This window comes from Epargyreus clarus, unplaced genomic scaffold (genome assembly GCF_041222505.1).
Source record: "Epargyreus clarus isolate Ecla_fem2 unplaced genomic scaffold, WU_Ecla_fem_2.2 ptg000018l, whole genome shotgun sequence".
Classification (NCBI taxonomy): domain Eukaryota; kingdom Metazoa; phylum Arthropoda; class Insecta; order Lepidoptera; family Hesperiidae; genus Epargyreus; species Epargyreus clarus.
The window spans coordinates 1,214,158-1,232,398 of record NW_027332226.1 but is presented as its reverse complement, the minus strand read 5'-3'; the positions used below and the strand labels follow the sequence as shown (position 1 = coordinate 1,232,398).

Sequence of the window (18,241 nt, the reverse complement as noted above, 5' to 3'; positions counted from 1 at the left end):
GTGTAGTTATCTCTGTGTTCGTGTCATCCACGACACAGTTAATTCTAAAGTGGAAAAATCAGTATATGATTGGGATAAACACATGACATAATAAATGAAAGGATTTATAACGTATATTTATTTGACAAAAGATATAAGCTGCTTGAGCCCATATATCTATAATCACAAATATGATTCCAGAAATCATCATCAACCCATTACCGTCCCATTGCTGGGCACGCGTCTCCTCTCATAATGAGAAGGACTAGGCCATAGTACACCGCGCTGGTCAAGGGCGTATTGGCACATAACTTGGAAAAATCAGAGGTTGGCCTGGGATTTGAACCTCGGACCCGTCGATTGAGAGGGGGAGTCTCTTAACCACTAGGCTATCACTAGATCTATCGATTCCAGCAATACAAACAAGTATTTACAATACACTGTATTCCCTAGGAGAGCCACGCGGAGCTGGAGACGGCGTGCAATGAGCTTTGTGCGCGGCTGCGCGGGCGGCTGCAGCTGTGGCGGCGCTTCGAGCGGCAGCTGGAGCTGGTGCAGGGCGCCGTGCGCGAGGTCGACTACATGGTGGAGCTGCTCACCGTCCAGGGACAGGTCGACTACGACCGCCTGCTGAAGGCCACCGAGAAACTTGAGGTCAGTTACTATTATAAGATTAAAGACAGTATAGGTGAGTGGTTACAGTCCACAGTGTACAAAACAATTCTACTACACTGGATGTTTCAAATTTGATACTTATAAAGAAAAAGAAAATATTATTTGCCTTTGTGTGTTAATTAAGTTATAGTTTCTTAGGATTGAATTGAAACATTTCATAAAATTATCTTTGACTTATTTGTGTTGCGGTGGTGTTAATCCATTCAATAATACAAAAAGGACGTTTTTTATTTTAAATTTGCAATAGTGACTTTAACGTATAATCGTCCGTTACAATATTCTGAACCAACTACGTCCTAAAGATTCTGTGCTACAGTGGCATTTATTGTTTTAGAAGTAAAGTAAGTCCTGCTAATTTCCACTGTAAGAAAACGTAGCAAGAAAACCTTTATTAACAATTTGTACAAGCTACCAGAACTCTAGCAATCCTAACGAGCACATACCCCCACAGACGCTCAGCGAGTCGCTGTCACGCCGCAACGGCGAGCTGGTCGGCGAACTCCGCGCGGCCGCGGCGCCGCTGGAGGCGAGCGTGGAGGCGGGCGTGGCGGCCGAGCTGCGCCGCGACCTCGACGCCGCCGCCGCCGCGTACGAGCACACGTGCGCCAACCTCGCGCAGCTCTGCGACAAGTTCGTTGATGATGTCTACACACACACACACACACACACACACACACACACACACACCACACACACCACACACACTCACACATAGGTATATACACGTACATAAGTAAACACACATATACATTCAAAGGCGCGTGAAAGATAGAACAGCAGTCTGTTCCGGACTGTATTTTCACAAAGTGACAGTAATAACAAATTTTCATTTCACATATTTGCTATTCAAATTTCCAACAGAAAAACTTTCTTTTCATCTATATTTGAAAACAAATAATTCTTAAATATAGTAATTTCGGTGGCACGAGAAACTATCCACTACACTATTACTAGTATATCACACATATAGGCAAGCATATGTTGCGATTTCTGACAACTCGTCAAGAGATGGCGCCACATGTTCATAAATCACGATATCACAATAACTAAACAAAACTTATTGTCTACGTTTTGCACATTTTTATACTAGCTACGAACTAAGACTGCCACTTCTCGAGCATGACTGGGAGATTACCCTTTGTAAAACAAATAAAGATAGATAGATTTTATATTACATCTCAATCGATATAGATATGGTCACCTGCCCGCCGACTCTACATAAAACACACAGCAAACATGTAATATCTAACACCTCGTGTATACCAAACAATATTTAAAAATGTAAAAAACGAAGAACCTCTATCGTCTTCCAAGTTATTGAATATTTGCTCGTGTGCAGATACAACAAGGCGGTGGAGCTGTGGAGCCGTTACCGCGACGCGGCGGCGGCGGTGCGCTCCTTCGCCGCCAACCAGGAGGCGCGGCTGCATGTGCTGCGGCCGGAGGACGCTGCGCAGACTGCTGAGGTTAGTACCTAGCTTATAAGAACTCTAAGTTGATAATGTGAAACCTTATGCTACGAAGAAACGTACATAGAAATGAATAGCTGATTTAATCGTACCTCGTTACCTGTAGAAATACTATGATATAAGTGTACCATGCACTAGAGAAAAATGCGTTTGAGTGAAGTAATTTGCTTAAAATTCCCTTTTCAATCAAAAATTGCATATAATGTGTAAATGTACTGTTCGGTGTCAATTATTATGCATTTAGTTATTAAATCTTTATTGTAAACCTTATGGTTAGAAAAGGAAAATTTAATGTCTAATAGCATTCTCCACCAGGACTTGATAATAACGAAAAGTCGCTGTGAGCATTACATTTAAATAACTTGCCAAAAAATACAAAAGGGAAATAATTTAGTGTTATTAAAATATAAAGTATATTACATAAAATACTCGTCTTAATTTTTTTAGACTTTATTCACCTAGAAAATTTTACTGTAAATACACTAGAGTCAACTTTGCATTAGGTTTTTAAGTGTTATGGTACGTAAAGCAGGTTGACGATCTTTTACACTTGCGTCATTGTAACTTTAAAAGAGCGGTGTGTGAAAAATTACTTCCTGTGAAATACGAAAAAACTTAATACAGTCTTTGTAATTGTTTAACTTATTATGCATTTAAGTAGACAAGGGATTACTCATTCTGAATTTTAGACCAATGTTACTTATAAGGATATAGGTTTTATACGGCTCTGTATATTTAATACCGATAACTGAATACACTCATAATATGTACATTATACATAGAACAAGTATACAAAGCAGCATAGCGTTCTAATCTTCAGATCATCAAAATTGTTTATAAATGTACTTATTATTCGAAAAAAAAAACACCAAATCCATTTCAATTTGCGTCTGACTTTTTCTGAATAAAGTGCAAGCTAGAAACAATTACCAGAAGTCGTCACTCTACATTACAATATTTATTGAAACTGGTCGTATACATAACGTTTATATACATAGTTACACGAAGGTGCCTTTACTGTAAGTGTAAATAAAAAACGTGAATGAGTCACATACATGTGTCAACGCGCGGCCACGCCCCGCGGTCGACGCTCCCACTTGGCGCATTTCGTGTTACAACTGCAATTAGGTATTATATATTGTCCTCGTGTCTGCTACGGTCTGTGGGAATAGTTACTATGGATAGTGGCAGTTTTCTTTTTTGGAAGTACGCCAGCCCATTTTTGACGATTTTTCAACGGTTATTGCCTCAGTCTAATCCAATATGTCTGAGAGTTATAATAATACTTCTTATGATCATGTGTTAGGCTTTACAGGGGTTAGTAAGCCGGTTATATTATTTATATTTGGACCAATGCCTAGTCCTTAGGGTCTTAGTGGCGAAAAACAATAAGACATCTTTGATTGGCTTATCTAGGAGACTTGATTTAAATATTTAATATAATAAAGAGCATAAAATAATTAAATTCTCTATTTTTAACATTTTTTTATTTTTGTACTGATTATACAAATGCATACCAATTTAGGTACAACAGTATCAAACTGTTATCAAACAGTGATAGATTGTTTTTTATAATTAGTTCATTAGGCATTAGTTCTTCATACTCCAAATGTTTCTTGTAGAAACTTTTACACAAAACATTCAACCTGAGATTCCATTCCTTTTTCAAATCATAAATAAAAAATTGCTGGGTATTCCGTTTTATAATTGTAACAGCCCTTACTTATTATTATTAGCTAAATGGGGGACCGTGCGACGCGACGGACAAAAAGACCCATTGACTCATCATCACCCAGCCTAAGTGACAACTTTATCTTTGACGTAAAAATATCTCCCTCTCAGTGTCGCGGCCTATATTTGTGTCAGCGGGGCACGTGAGTGGGCAATTACCCTTTTACACGCCCCAGATAACAATAATGCGATGTTAAAAGGAAATAAGATGACGGTTTCAAAGGATTGATGATGATGATCATGATAACACAATGCCTTTAGTTTCTCAATCAGTTGATAGATGATGATGATGATGATGATTATGATGATGACGATTATGACGGTAGCGTCCTAGTAAATAGTGAATTGGAGAAGTTTTAATAATTTTATTACCATTTTATTTTCATAGCTGTTGGTTCCGAGTTAATATATTAAATGGACCATATTTTGCCTTATTAGGGCTCATCTGTGGCTCTCATTTTTATGTTATGAACTTCGTGGTTACTGGTTATCTATTGGAAATGACCTTTCGCATGTGACACGGAAAACTGATATATAAATAAAGTGTATTTTCCCTTCTTGGTATAGTTGCTATTTACTTTTATTTAGGTTAATTTTAATTCCAATAGTAACTTCTTTATAATGTATGTATGTACTCTTATAAGGAAAACCGATATTATATAAAGCTTCTTCCACTAATTTTCTACAATCATTGTGTACTTTTCATAAGGCAATTTTAGGCCCAAAATGACTTCTCCCGTCATCATAGTGTTTTCTACCTAAAATATGACGTCATTCGCTATCGTATAAGTATCGTCTACACCACAACGCCTTCCACATTCAGCAAGGTCAGTCATTAGGCACGAGATAGATGGGTAGATGGTACAATAGGCTGTGAACTCCTCAAGGTGGCTAACCATACCGAAAAGGTGGTAGGGTTGCTAGAAATTATAATTTAGTACATTTACTCGTTTTCAGATTTTCGTTCAATTTCTAGCTTAAAATATTTAGCTTAACGTTATCAAATTTATCTTCAGTTTTCATTTTATTGTTTTAGTATGTACCAAACATATAAATTGCAAATCATGTCTATTATCCATTTATCGATCAGACCTTGGAAGTCCCCCTCTAAAACGGGGGGAGTTGCTGTAATCACCGCAGTTGGCTATGCATGGGAAAAAAATCAACATGGAAAAATTCGTAGGTCGACGGGGCTGCCTATCTCTTGGGCTTAATCCTTTTATCATACATAATTCAATTTTATTTTTTACATATAAATTATATTCCACTTGTCCCGTAAATTCTATCGCATGCCTTTTTAATGTCTAGCTAGTAACCCTAATGTGTCCTCCTCCCAAACTCGACAGTTATAGCACTCTGATGTCATGCCCCGCCGGTAAACAGCGTTATTCATCTGCGCGCTTGTATTGTATATCTATACTCTTATTGACGGTTGTATGGGTGCCAAGGGTCATATTTTTTTAATTTCCATCTAGATTTATCTCTTTTATTACAAATCAAGTTTTATACATATTTTATTTATTGATTACATCTTAATTGTTCTATAATCTCCTTTCCTAACATCATCTTTAACATCCAGTATTTTTGACTAATGCGAAACATATGCGATACGATAGCTATACGATAATGTTATAGTACAGTTTTGATGAAGTCTGAGATAACTGTAATTTGGCCGCATTGTATGTTGCATGGCTCTGGAATCATTGTTGAGCGGCACGACACCAGAAATACCATCGCCACACCTATCTGCTTAAGCAGAACCCTTAATTAAAGGGTGTGGTGTAGTGGCTGAGGGTGGGTGCGGATTCTAGGGATAGAATAATGCATTCCTCAAAATACATAAAGCTAATTAAAATTTAAAATGATTGCTTGTTGTAGTCTGTTGGGTGTTCGATATGTTTTATATATGTGTGTGTGTGTGTGTGGTTCAATTGCTGTTGAACGGAATACAGAATAGTACTGCTGGACTTATTTTTAAATGTAGCATCTTATCTGTGACTGACCTTAGACAGGGTTCTATTTGGAGTTGATTAGGTACTTAATAAGAAAATAGGAAAAGGGGAAAATTTGCCATCAGATATAGAAACTGCATGCTTCTTTCTCACTCCATTTGTGTATACATAGCCTTGTTAATTGAAAATTCATAATACATACAGAAGCTTCCATTCACAAGTAGGATGTTATAGTTTGGCAACCGGCTGGCCTGGTGGTATTTAGCAGAGCCGTTGTGTAAACTGAGACGTGTGAACTTAGAGCGTTGGTAAACATTGCACGCCGCCATCACCGATGCTTATAGAATACGCGCGTTCAAGGATCTTGCTTTGTGCGCGGAATTTATTGATTCCGAAATTCTGAATGATATCGTAAATTAAGAAAGTTCTTCAATTGTTAAGTTTTTAACAATCTTCTTCATCACTGAGTGTAACTACTAGTATAGTTTCTGCTTGCCTTGAATTCATTTTTATATTGTCTTATATTCTTCATATACAAATATGGTAATGACCTGCAGTGATGTTCGTGGTGGCGATTGCTGAAAATAACAATGAAACCAAGAGTTGTTCTTAAAAAAATCCACTGTCTTTTATAGTCTTCAACCAGTTATTTTTTTTTTCTGTTATGTCCCGTAAAGTTAGTTATAATTTACTTCTAATAAGCAAAGAACTTAAAAGTAAGTAGGTACGTGCGTGTCTGCGGGATGCGAATCACGGCCTCTTCGTTTGTGAGAGTTTCCATCACTGCTATCACTGTAATATTTAATAAAACATTAAAATTAAATTACCTACTCCCACCGCTTAATTCAGTAGCCAAATTTAAAGGTTGCAAAAAGTCAAGCACTATCAACCTAATGAAACGAAAAACACGAAATTATACTGCGAGTTAATTAAGTGATAACGCGTTGATAAGGTTCAGCCAACCGCAAGCCAGTCGCTCGCCGGACGTCCGCCACGCGGGACGTCTCACAACGAGCCCGAGCCGAAATATACCAAACACGCGAAATAAACGAACAAACTCGAACTTAACCTCGAATAGTATTGCATTTGCAACAAACGAAAAAATAACCATAGATTATAAAGAAACGAAACGTCAAATAGCGCGCCAAATATCACAAGTTTTTTTTCTATAGTGTAAAAATATACACGTGACATCACCGGCGACTCGGAATGCAACAAACTTGTACCGTATGCATAATGTATTCAGATTAATTCGGCGATGAACGCGAATTAACACTGCTTCAGCAAACTAATGCTTGCAGTCTTATCGTTAGTTCCTTTCAGTTTTCGAAAATTCGTAAAAGTTTTCATTGCGCCATGCCGCGAAACTGTTCGGAGAATAATTTCAATGGCACAATAATTATGGCTTGCGTTAATGGTGTATTTTTATTGTCACAGATTACGATAACAACTGCTATCTGACCTTGATGATTAACATTTTAAAATAAACGTTTAATAAGTGTGGTACAAAAATTTTCCTAAGGTTACAGTTATTCGTAAACAACTCACAAAGCGGTAGATTTGGATGTGATCAAAACTTAAATTTTAAAATAAGGATTAATTTACATGTAGGGTTAAATTGCCAGGGACCATTTGTTCAGTATTTCTTCTGACATTGAAAATTCGATATTCAAAATTTATATTATGACCTTGATACCCGACCGACCGATGAATGATGTACCATATTTGAAATTTTCAATTCCATATTTGCGTCGACTATGCAGTAACAATTGAATTGAAATAGCCGCGCGGCAGTTTACGATTTTGTCCTTCGCAAACAAGACGTGGGTAGAAGATGTCTATGAATAAACAATTTTGTTTTTATTTTTTAATTGACGGTAGGGTAAAGATTAGCCGGTTCGATTTTTAAATCGTTGTTCGAATTTACATATCAATTTATTTTCCCTCAGGATAATTATTTAACGAGCAATAATTAGATTTATTTACAATAAACGGGTAAACAAATTAGTAAATAGTGTTCTTAGATAGTAGACAGTCTTATTGTTAAGAATATATAGAACAGTGCAGTGTAAAATCAGTGGATAAAGCCAGTGTGAGACTAAGATATTGTTGTCAAAAATGACATATTATTATGCCGTTTTTAATAGTGATGTGATAAGAAATGTGTGTCAGCTGTCAGGATTGTGATTTATCGAGATAGGACCATGTCATTGCAAGAGGTGAGTTGGGAAATAAAATATTTGAATCTTTATTGAATTTTATAAGTAAAAATCGAATTGATTGTTATTGTGATACCTCTACCTGGAAATTCCAAAGAAGTAAAATTCTTTACTAATAAGGACTAAACATAATGTGAAAACTACTGAAATCTGAATTCACTGCTATAGTATAGTATAGTAATTTATTGAATAAAAAAAATAACTTATACCTAATAGGTAGGTACTATTTTTATGTTTTTTTATATCAAGGCTGTCAAGCATCTTAATCTGTCGTCAATGATATAATTTAGTTCAAGGCGCTCAATCGATACTGTATGGCCTATTTTTTATTCCTACCACTTTTGTTTCAATTGTAAATATTAATTATATACAATTAATTACTTCATTATAATTACGTCAATTATTGTCCGCTGCTGCGAACCAATCTCGTGTCAGAATAAGAAGAGTATAGGTCATAACCCACCGACCTGGCTAAATGTGAACTGGTAAATTTTAAAAACCGTAGATAATTTTTGAAGCTTATATTATATTGAATGAAATATGCATACATTATTACTTATATCTTACTTTTATTGCCCTCGTTTATATAAACAAACAATAATATAATAAGGACAGCTATTAGTACATAAATAACATGATTAGCATACTAATGCCCTAATAAGGATACTACAGTTACAGCATAGCCCGGCTACTTAGCTACTTAGGAGTAATTAGGCAGAATTAAGGCTATGCGCACAGCGTTTCGTGGTGTGGTTAAACTCACGGCATATACTACTGAAACCGTTTACAACTGCTACGAAAAACCACTTACAGTTGTCGTTGTTCACACTCGTTTTATTTTAAATTTAGAACTCTTGATTTTCTCTATTTAAACATTAAAAAAATCTTACATAAGCATAGCCGAATACAGAACTTCGTCCATTTTGACGTCGGTTAAAAATCTGTTTTTTTCTTGTCATATTTTGTGATTATTTTTAATAAGTTTTTGGTTTTATTTTATGGTTTATTTAACAATTATTGTTTATTTGACAATCTCTAATGATTTTTTTCTTGTGATCGTCGTTACATAGTTATTCTTTCAATAAATGTTTACAAAATTAGATTAATATGTACTTATAGAAAATTAATGTTTACGTACGCTGAATTACCACTGCATTAATTTGAAATAATGTCGTGTCATACACTTTACAAAACGTCGATACTGCGAATTTAGAATTTATAAAGATTCTGCATTAAATAGACGCAACTAAAGAGAGCGCAAGAACATCTACTCATAAGATGTATTATGCTATTTTTCCGCTCATTTTTAACCCCTTATGTGAAAACCCAACGGTTATGAAATTCCTTAACTTTGTGTGCCTGTGGAGGAAAAGTCATTTCAAATTAATATTGTTGCTAAGTGCCGCAACGTTGTTGTCGCATTTTCTATTAACTGTAGGCTTGAATATTTTCTACCATTTATTACAATGTTTCATTGGCAAATTATCAGTTAAATATTATTAGTCATTTGAACAAGTGCGCAACGTACGTTCTAAGCAATATAATTTAAATATAGTAAATGCACGTTTAATAAGTTCATTTACGTAGCAATCAGTATGTACCAACTATTAAATAAAAATAAATAAACAGAAACGGAAGATTGAACTATTTTACTTCGCTCCTACAAGACAAACATTAAATTCACAATCAGTTTCGCGGCCAAAATAATAACGGTATCAGGCGTCAGGTGATTTCGTAAAGTTTCAATACGAAACGATTAGTCGACAATTAAACAAACATAGCGCAGTACATTAGAACAAAACAACTAAACATCAACTACGTCAATTATGAGAACAGAACTTAAATTCGTATTCGTAGCCGCGATTAGTGGCCGCCGACTTTCCAAGGACATGACGCTTTCGCGCGCACCTCGCGATGTAGACTAACGTAGGGATAATGGATAGAAATGGCACAAATAATATATATTTTTATTGGAGGATTTTAATTGTATTTTTTGTATCTGTTAACAGGCTTTTTATTTATTTGTATGTACTCATTTTAGAGTAGTTTAATGAAATGCAATAATAATCTACTTAGTTACTGATCTGCTAATTTATAATAATAGTAGAAGACATAACTTTTCCAGAAAAATGGTAGACGAATTGTGGTAAACCAATCTGTGTCATAAGTAGCTTAATATATAATGAAGTGTACTACAGATAAGCATTGTGACCAGATTCTATTGTCTTCTCAAACGAGAGATCATAATGATATTAAAGAAAGTGTGTACATCACAAAATATGATTTGATTTTAAGCACAATGTGATAAACTCGGGTTGTCACACTATAGAGTGTAGTTTTTTGACACCTAGAATCTAGATATATCTAATCTGTGTTTCCTACTAGAAGATTATAATTTACATTGCTCAATCATAAATTATTGAGATAATCATCACGTAAACGTGATAGATTATCTGTAACTTTTGGTGAACAGATGTATGAAAACATAATTTTATTCCGTCCTAAAAAATGCATGAGATGAGCTATGACCTAAGTAGCTGTATTATTATAATATATATTTTTTATATAATTATGTTTATTTAATGCCAATAAGTAGGTAGGTAAGATTTTTTTGTAACAACACTCATTCCCCATATGTAAGCCTGTCTAATTCTAGCTAAAAAATAAATACACTTATTGATTATATTATGAGCGAGGAAGGTCCGTAGACAGCAACTAGTGTACTGCAAAAATGCTTGTCTAAATAACTGCGCTAATCGCTACTGACACTGCACCTGTTTCCTGTGAAAGTTTCCGGAGTTTTCTAATCACTATTCTCAGTGCAAGCCGTGAGACTAGATCTCTGTGTAGATATACATACATGCTCATAATTAAACTAAGACCTACATATATCACGTATACATTGATGTTATATGTCCGGTGAACCTATAAATACGTGCCGATAAGAATAAGTAAATATAAAATTTACTGCTTAATCTAGATATTGCGGAACTAATTTGTACTTTCATAAAATTTAATGAGGAACTAACGTTAAATTTAACGTTTGAGAATTTAAAGTAAATTGAACAAGTTTAGTAACTAATGCTAAATTCCGTCGCCCTTACGTAACATAGTTTTCTTTTTAACAATGCTTCGCTCGAATAATAACTAAAATAAAATTTAATCTGAAACGTATTTTAAGTAAATTTCTTACGTATTTGATACCAGAATAGACTCACGTGTAACAATTTTGCTTTACGGTCACACAAATGTCAGTTGAACAATTGAAATTTGTATGATTATATGCAAATTTCGAGAACGAGACGATCGGCAGCGGCGCGCTCAATTCGATAAGGTTTCAATGAACTTGTTATCTGAATTCAATAGAGGATGATTAAGTCGAAAGTCATTTATTATTACGAAGTAATAATTAAGTTATTAAGTAAATGATTCATTTTGACTCTTCTCAGAATCATGTAGTTACAGAGCTGTATTGGTATTAATAATATTATTGCTCATATCCCAAAAATCAAATCCGGGTAGTGTAAAAAAATGACCGTAAATTCTAAACCTAACGTGGTCTACAAAACAATGGTGGAATCGTCTTAATAGTGGGCAGGCGCGAACCGCCGCGCCCTTGCGTCGGCTCCTGCTAAGCGTTAGCCACAATCAATACGCGGGGTATTGCGAGGCTTGGCCGCAGGGTTGGAAAACTTCTTCCAACTTGATTTGATACCACACCTCAACTATTCTATTTATTATAGGCCATAGATATTTCACACACATACAATAGATAATCATAATGTCAAGATGTGTAAAGTTAATGTAATTTGGGATCAATATTTAAAATTAACCACCATGTACATAGTACCACACATAAGCCAATATTTTAAAGTAGGCACCTATGACGTGATAATTTTGCCTATGACTAGATTAAACGACACTCATGTCGTAAAATATGCTGTTCTCGTATTAAAACTAGGTTATTCTCTGATGTATGATGCAATATATCAATGTTCTCAGCTACGCGTGATGAATTAGTAACGTACTCGTATGTTTACAATGTACCGACTATTAATAACATTGAAGAGAAATTATAACTTCTCATTTATTACCAATATAAAGAATATGAAATAACGAAAATATATGCATAATTAAAATATGTACGGTATAATATTAATCAAATTTTGTAACTATTTTTTTACTTCCAGGTAATCGATTGAGATGAAAATAATGCTTATGAATCTTGAAATTGAACAAATAACAATGCAGTGACGAAATAATATTGAGATAATCTGAACATAGATCCAGATCTTGGCCCCGTTGGTGCTTTCAGCGCCTCTAATATTCAAATTTATGTCTAGTTTATTAGCATTTCTTTTATGAACTAAACTTTTTGATTTTTTTTATAATCTTTTTAAATCTCAAAATATTGTAGGTCGGCATGTAATAAGTTTTACGTAAAAGAAGTAGTCATTGGCAATTAACTCGGCTAACGGAGTGACCCATTTGACTTCCCACGGCCGCGCCCACCATTATAATGTTGGCTTACTTACGGGATATGGTTTTACTGAATAATAAATTACTGTTTTGTAAAATAGGCCAGTATGCAATATTATGCATGCTGAGCTGCCGCCTGTTAAGGCTTTTACGCAAAGGCTGGACGAAAAGTAAACGGAAATAGTTTTAGTTAAATGTGGGATTACTTATCTTGTGATATTTTTATTAAAAAATAGTTGTTTTAAGAATACTTCATAATAAAATATCTTTGTTGTTTTCCAACATAAAAATATATTACATTACATTTAGATATGACCCAATATAGACCCAAATCTCTTACGTAGTCTGTCTAAGAAATAGCTGATTAGATATTTATTATTAGAATATCGAATGTTGATAAATTATACTGACATCACTATTTTAAGACAATGTTCTTGAAATGTCATTACTTTTAATCTGTAACGTAAACGATTATAATCTGTGTAATCGTTTGTAATTGGTGCCTTCCGTGGTATTAGAACACATACTTTTATACAATCTGATCTGAATTGTCTAGTTGCGTCGAAGTCTATGGTACGAGTAGGATGATTTTTTTTTTTTGACAAATGTTTGCTTCGGAGCTACATGCGCGTAGTTCGTTCGTTTTGCCATAAATAAAAAAATAAAAAGATAGAACATAAATAAGTAAATAAATAATTATTTAATCATTATTTTGGCACGGATATATTTTTAGTCAACTTTAAATATTGGGGGTTAAAATATCAAAAATTCATTATCGTTATAAAATTATACAGATGATATTCAATCACGGCCAACTTCAGATTCGTTATATGCAGCAAGTAGAATATCTTCACTTGACAACAGAACTATTCATAAGTAAAACATTTCAGCGGATGAACATAGAGTTATATTCGCAATTGATTCCAAATGGTAGCAATTGATTGCCAATAACGATCTTCCGCGCCACGTGACCACCGTAATGGCGGGGCGCGGCACGCGCGGCTTATAAGGTGATGCTCTTTTATCTAATAAAACATAAATGTTTACCTACTACTTACATACAAGAGGTAATGCAGCTATATATAATCCGTAAAATATCGAGACAAATAAATGAACAATATTTTTTAAACAAACGTGAAAAATTTTATTTGGTCACCTAAAAATAAATGAAATTAAATTTCTTACTTAATTCTGAAAATATGAGATTTTAGAACTATTAATTTGCGATATACAATTTATCATAAGCAAGTGCTAGGTTAAAATATACTAACTCGAATACCTAGTCCGTGTACTCCTCGCACTCAATGTTAGAGACAATGTTAGTTAATTTTGCAGTAACTAAGCATACACCTACCAGACGTTACAATTGAACAGATCTGCACCATATTGCATTACAATTACAAGGATTAACGGCGAAGGAACTTTCCACTTTCTCGGCAGATCGCCAAAATTGAGGAGAAAGCGGTCAGTGCCAAGTGCCGGTGACGAAATACAATTATTACGTACACTGTATATGGGATTATTAATTGTTCCTCTTTTGCTTACACATACGACTTAATGAACTTACCGATTCCGCAGTGGTCTGACACTCAATGGGTTCCGGGTTCGATTCTCAACTAATCAGTTTAAATATTGAGTTTTGATATCTGTTCTATTCTGTTTGTGTAATCGTATCGATGTGTTTACGTGGTAACTTGGCAATTTGGCACAAGGACCCCAGTTTGAGGCTATGAGTGTAGAAAAGATTATTTACTATTATTTATTTATAAATGATATCTTCGTTTATATCTGTGTTACAGTTTTTCTAAGATGTTATATAACGTACGAGCGTTCCATGTTAGGTGATCTTGAGACAATTTCAATTGAAAATAAGTAGTTAATCTCACAACAACTAATGGTTGCAACCCTATTTCCCACAAGTTATAATACTAGTGGATTACAATTAGGGAGGTCTGGAGCTAACTAACATGTTGCTCCCATGCAGACTGGCGGAGGAAGAAAGTATAGAGATAGAGAAGACAAATGCTCCATAATTATAATTATAAGACGGAATTAGATAATAACTTGATGCCGTCGCAGTCCGAATTTCAAACGAAGAGTTCTAATACCTTTACATATATCAACTTTATAGTTGCATTATACTTTCTGATACACAATATGAATCATTGAGCTAGTAGCGTCCGGTATACCTTGTAAGCTAATTGGAGTTGTAAAGTTGGTATTTCCATGTTTATTCTCCTGTTCTATTTACATTTACTATTCCTAAGTGATGTCAGAATCATAAATAGTTAAAGTTACTGTTAGATATATTATGATGCAATAGCTAATTATAACTGCTTTGTACTGGATGTTATTAATTATTGTATATTAATTCAAGCGTGCTTTGCTGTGATAACTCCTAATGCAATGGAACAATCGGTTAATAGGGTTTATTTAAATTTAATTAATATACATTTGGTATCTTATATATGTTTAATTATGCATGAGTGATAGTTTTTGCTAATTCTCGTTCGTACAGTATGCTGAAATATACTCCCCATTTCTCAATTTGTGAAGTTTTTATATATTATGTGAATAGGTGATTGTAGCCTTAGCTGAAAATGCAATACCAGCCATGCTTCCTAAATTTACCACAAAAAAAGGAAATCAATTTTGATCATAATTATAAATAAATGCGAATATTTTTCTTTGTTATCACAAAGTAAACTGACTATGTGCGAACAAGTAGTTCTTTATTCTTTATATTCTTCGCATCGAAGGATTGTTTGATCAACGGATTCGGGCAATGAGTGTACCTACGGTAACTTAACGACACGTCATAAAATATGTGTGGTCTTACTGTGCGAATAAGTTCATTGGAACTTCGATTGGACGAAGCCAGATACGACATCTGGTTGACTTAAAAATGCTGTCTTCAAAATAGTCTTTAAATACAAACAAATATAATAAATAAATTACAAATCGAACAATCTATCTACGAGTATTAATCCTTAATAATATAACATTTGTCATAAAACCTGATATGTAGCTTATTTCTTTACATCGTATGTTTCTTAACATCGTAAGTGTGTAACATATTTTATTAACTATGTCATCCTAGTGTCACCGTGGACCATCAGAGGTTTGAGGACCATTGGTCATAAACACTAATCTAGTAGAATAGAGAGCATTCCCACTACCAGGTTGGTGGAAAGAAAAGCTTAGCTATAGAATAAATTTATTACGATCATAAATTTTCTTCGTACCCAAATAGCAGTGCGATATATTCGTTAAGCATCTGCAATCAATATCGATATGTGTAATGGGATCGCGCGAGAAACAAACCAGACACCAGACGAATGCTATTTCCGATGCAACACACTGCCGTTGAGATAAAAGGCCTAATGTGGGAAATTAGTGCGCGGCTTCCTTCGCCTTGATCGAAACAGGCGTGCCCCGCAGGTCGACTTGCTTAATAAATTCTGCTTAAAGTCTGTTAGAAATAAGATTGTATCAGAACTGATTGGAAATGTATGGGAAATACGTAAACGAAAACAAAAACAATCATTTTAGTCAAAACATAAAAACTAAGGTTTAAATTGTAATGCTTGTCGATTGTTTTGCCACAGCGTTTATTATAAAAATCATCTCTGTTACTTCATATAGAATTATGAAGTAACAGAGATATATAATCAAGTTATATAATACGAACAGGATACATTTAACAATAAAGGCACGGATGTGGTGGCCATAATGGAATTTCCGATAACGATATTTGCACGTGTCCCGAGAGCGTCACGCGAATGTTTTGCCCTGAAGCTCCGTGAAGCTGAAAATATTGCAATGATCTAATGAACTTGTCACGTTCCAAGAATAAGTTTGTGTTGAGATATAAAAATAAATGTTCCAGCGAAGTTTAATATCTACTTATAAAGATAACTTATTTATGCTTAAATGACATAGCAATGACGGTCTGAGATTAAAATGCTAGAAACCTCTGTTTTCCATGTTATGTACACAGAGAAATTGATATTTCGCATGTATTTTCTAGGTATGTATACCTATATAGTTGTTTAATTTAAATTTGTTTAGGTATATTTGCATGACATTATATCAAAATTGCTTATTTCCATTATTTAATAGTAGTAGTAGGGTTTTATTTAAACCAATTTACAAAATGGTGTTTGTTTTCATACGCGATAAGTTTATACGCTTAAGGGATGGGATCATTTGATTACAAAGGTACAAACTAAACTAATGGAATTTTACCTCAGTAACGCGGAAGGAAAATATTGTGGTTTACGTTAAAATAACAAGAAGCCTACAAACAGTTGCGCAACCAGCCCTTGAACTAAAATTCGTGGCAGATAAAACTCAATGACGCCTTAGCTGTTTGAATAACCTGTATCTTACGTATGGACGAGTATGATTATTATTCGGAATCTTCTTGTATGTTAGTAGGGCAGGAAATAGGAATATTTTTATACTGTATTACATATTTAGGTAGGTACTAGGATAAATTTGTAGATCAGTAACTCTGAGAGTTTTCGTACTCAGTTACGCTTGGGTACTGGAAAATATCAGATAAATGTTTAATCAGTGGTTCATGAAATAATAAATAAATAAATAAATATTTTTTGTGTAGAAACTTCTTATTTCGGTACTTAAAGCCCTATTTTTATATAGTTTTTTTAATAAGAAGAAATGTTTATTTAACATAAGATATATATAACATACTAATTACTAATTATATAGATAGTTCAGACTCTTGATATTCAGAATGTATGATTACACGAGGAACAATAAAATACGAGGAATGTAAAATATATCAAATAGTGTTATATTGAAATTTAATTACAGAGAAGTAACCGAGTTTTAGACAGAATCTTGTTATTTTGGTTTTGTCTTCGAATTTAAAAGCAAAACAAAAATTTCTAATCAAATCTTTTTGTCAACAGGCATGTCTAGAACAGGAGGTGCGCGTGGCGGAGCTGCGTTCGCTGGCGGCGCGCGTGGCGGCGGAGACGGGCTCGCGCGCGCTGCAGGCGGACGCGGACGCGCTGGCGCGGCGCTTGCAGCTCGTGGCCGGCGCGGTGCAGGCGCTCGCGGACCTGGGCGAGGCGCGCCAGCTCGCCAGGGCCAAGGCGAACCACGCCAAGGAGATGTTCTGCGATATGAGACAGGTACGATAAAATACATAACAGAGCCATCACTTTACATTTTTAAGAATATATTGTAGTCAAAATGCCAATTTAAGAGGCCTCTTTACTATATGCTAGTCAAACTATCAATTTCTAGTAATTTAAAATACTACTCAGCCTGAGTAGAAGTCCAAAAATAAAAATAGATCTGCAATACCGCAATACCTACGGGAACTAAATCCTCATTATTATATAGCCAAAAATATACAGTATATACTCACAAAATGTCATTGAAATTGGTTGAGCTGTTTGAAGAATAACATATGCTAAAAGAGTGATTAATATGTATTAACATTAATTACAAATTACCAGGAATGGACATTCTGAACGAATTATTTAATAGCATTAATCCCTTCTCTAAATCGCAAAACTGGTCGTAAAGGACGCCCATGTATTATGTATCGATCGATTCATTCCTTTTTGAATACCTTATCAGATGGTAACGGTACCAGTAACTGTTTTATTTAATACCGAGTCACGTATTTACTTCCGAAATGGTATCGTGCGTTCCATCGCCGCAGATTCCATATTTGGCACCGAATTATCTTATGTCGGGC

General features: G+C 34.7%; 1 protein-coding gene across 1 annotated transcript in view; it reads left to right on the top strand.

Annotated features, from left to right (window-relative positions):
* The window catches only part of Msp300 (Muscle-specific protein 300 kDa), a 170,090-nt gene that overhangs the window by 138,991 nt on the left and 12,858 nt on the right, over window positions 1-18,241 (top strand). The window contains exons 39-42 of the mRNA XM_073082697.1: window positions 433-633; window positions 1,106-1,284; window positions 1,994-2,120; window positions 17,442-17,666. Coding sequence (XP_072938798.1) covers window positions 433-633; window positions 1,106-1,284; window positions 1,994-2,120; window positions 17,442-17,666 — 732 coding nt within the window. The remainder of the gene's footprint in view (window positions 1-432; window positions 634-1,105; window positions 1,285-1,993; window positions 2,121-17,441; window positions 17,667-18,241) is intronic.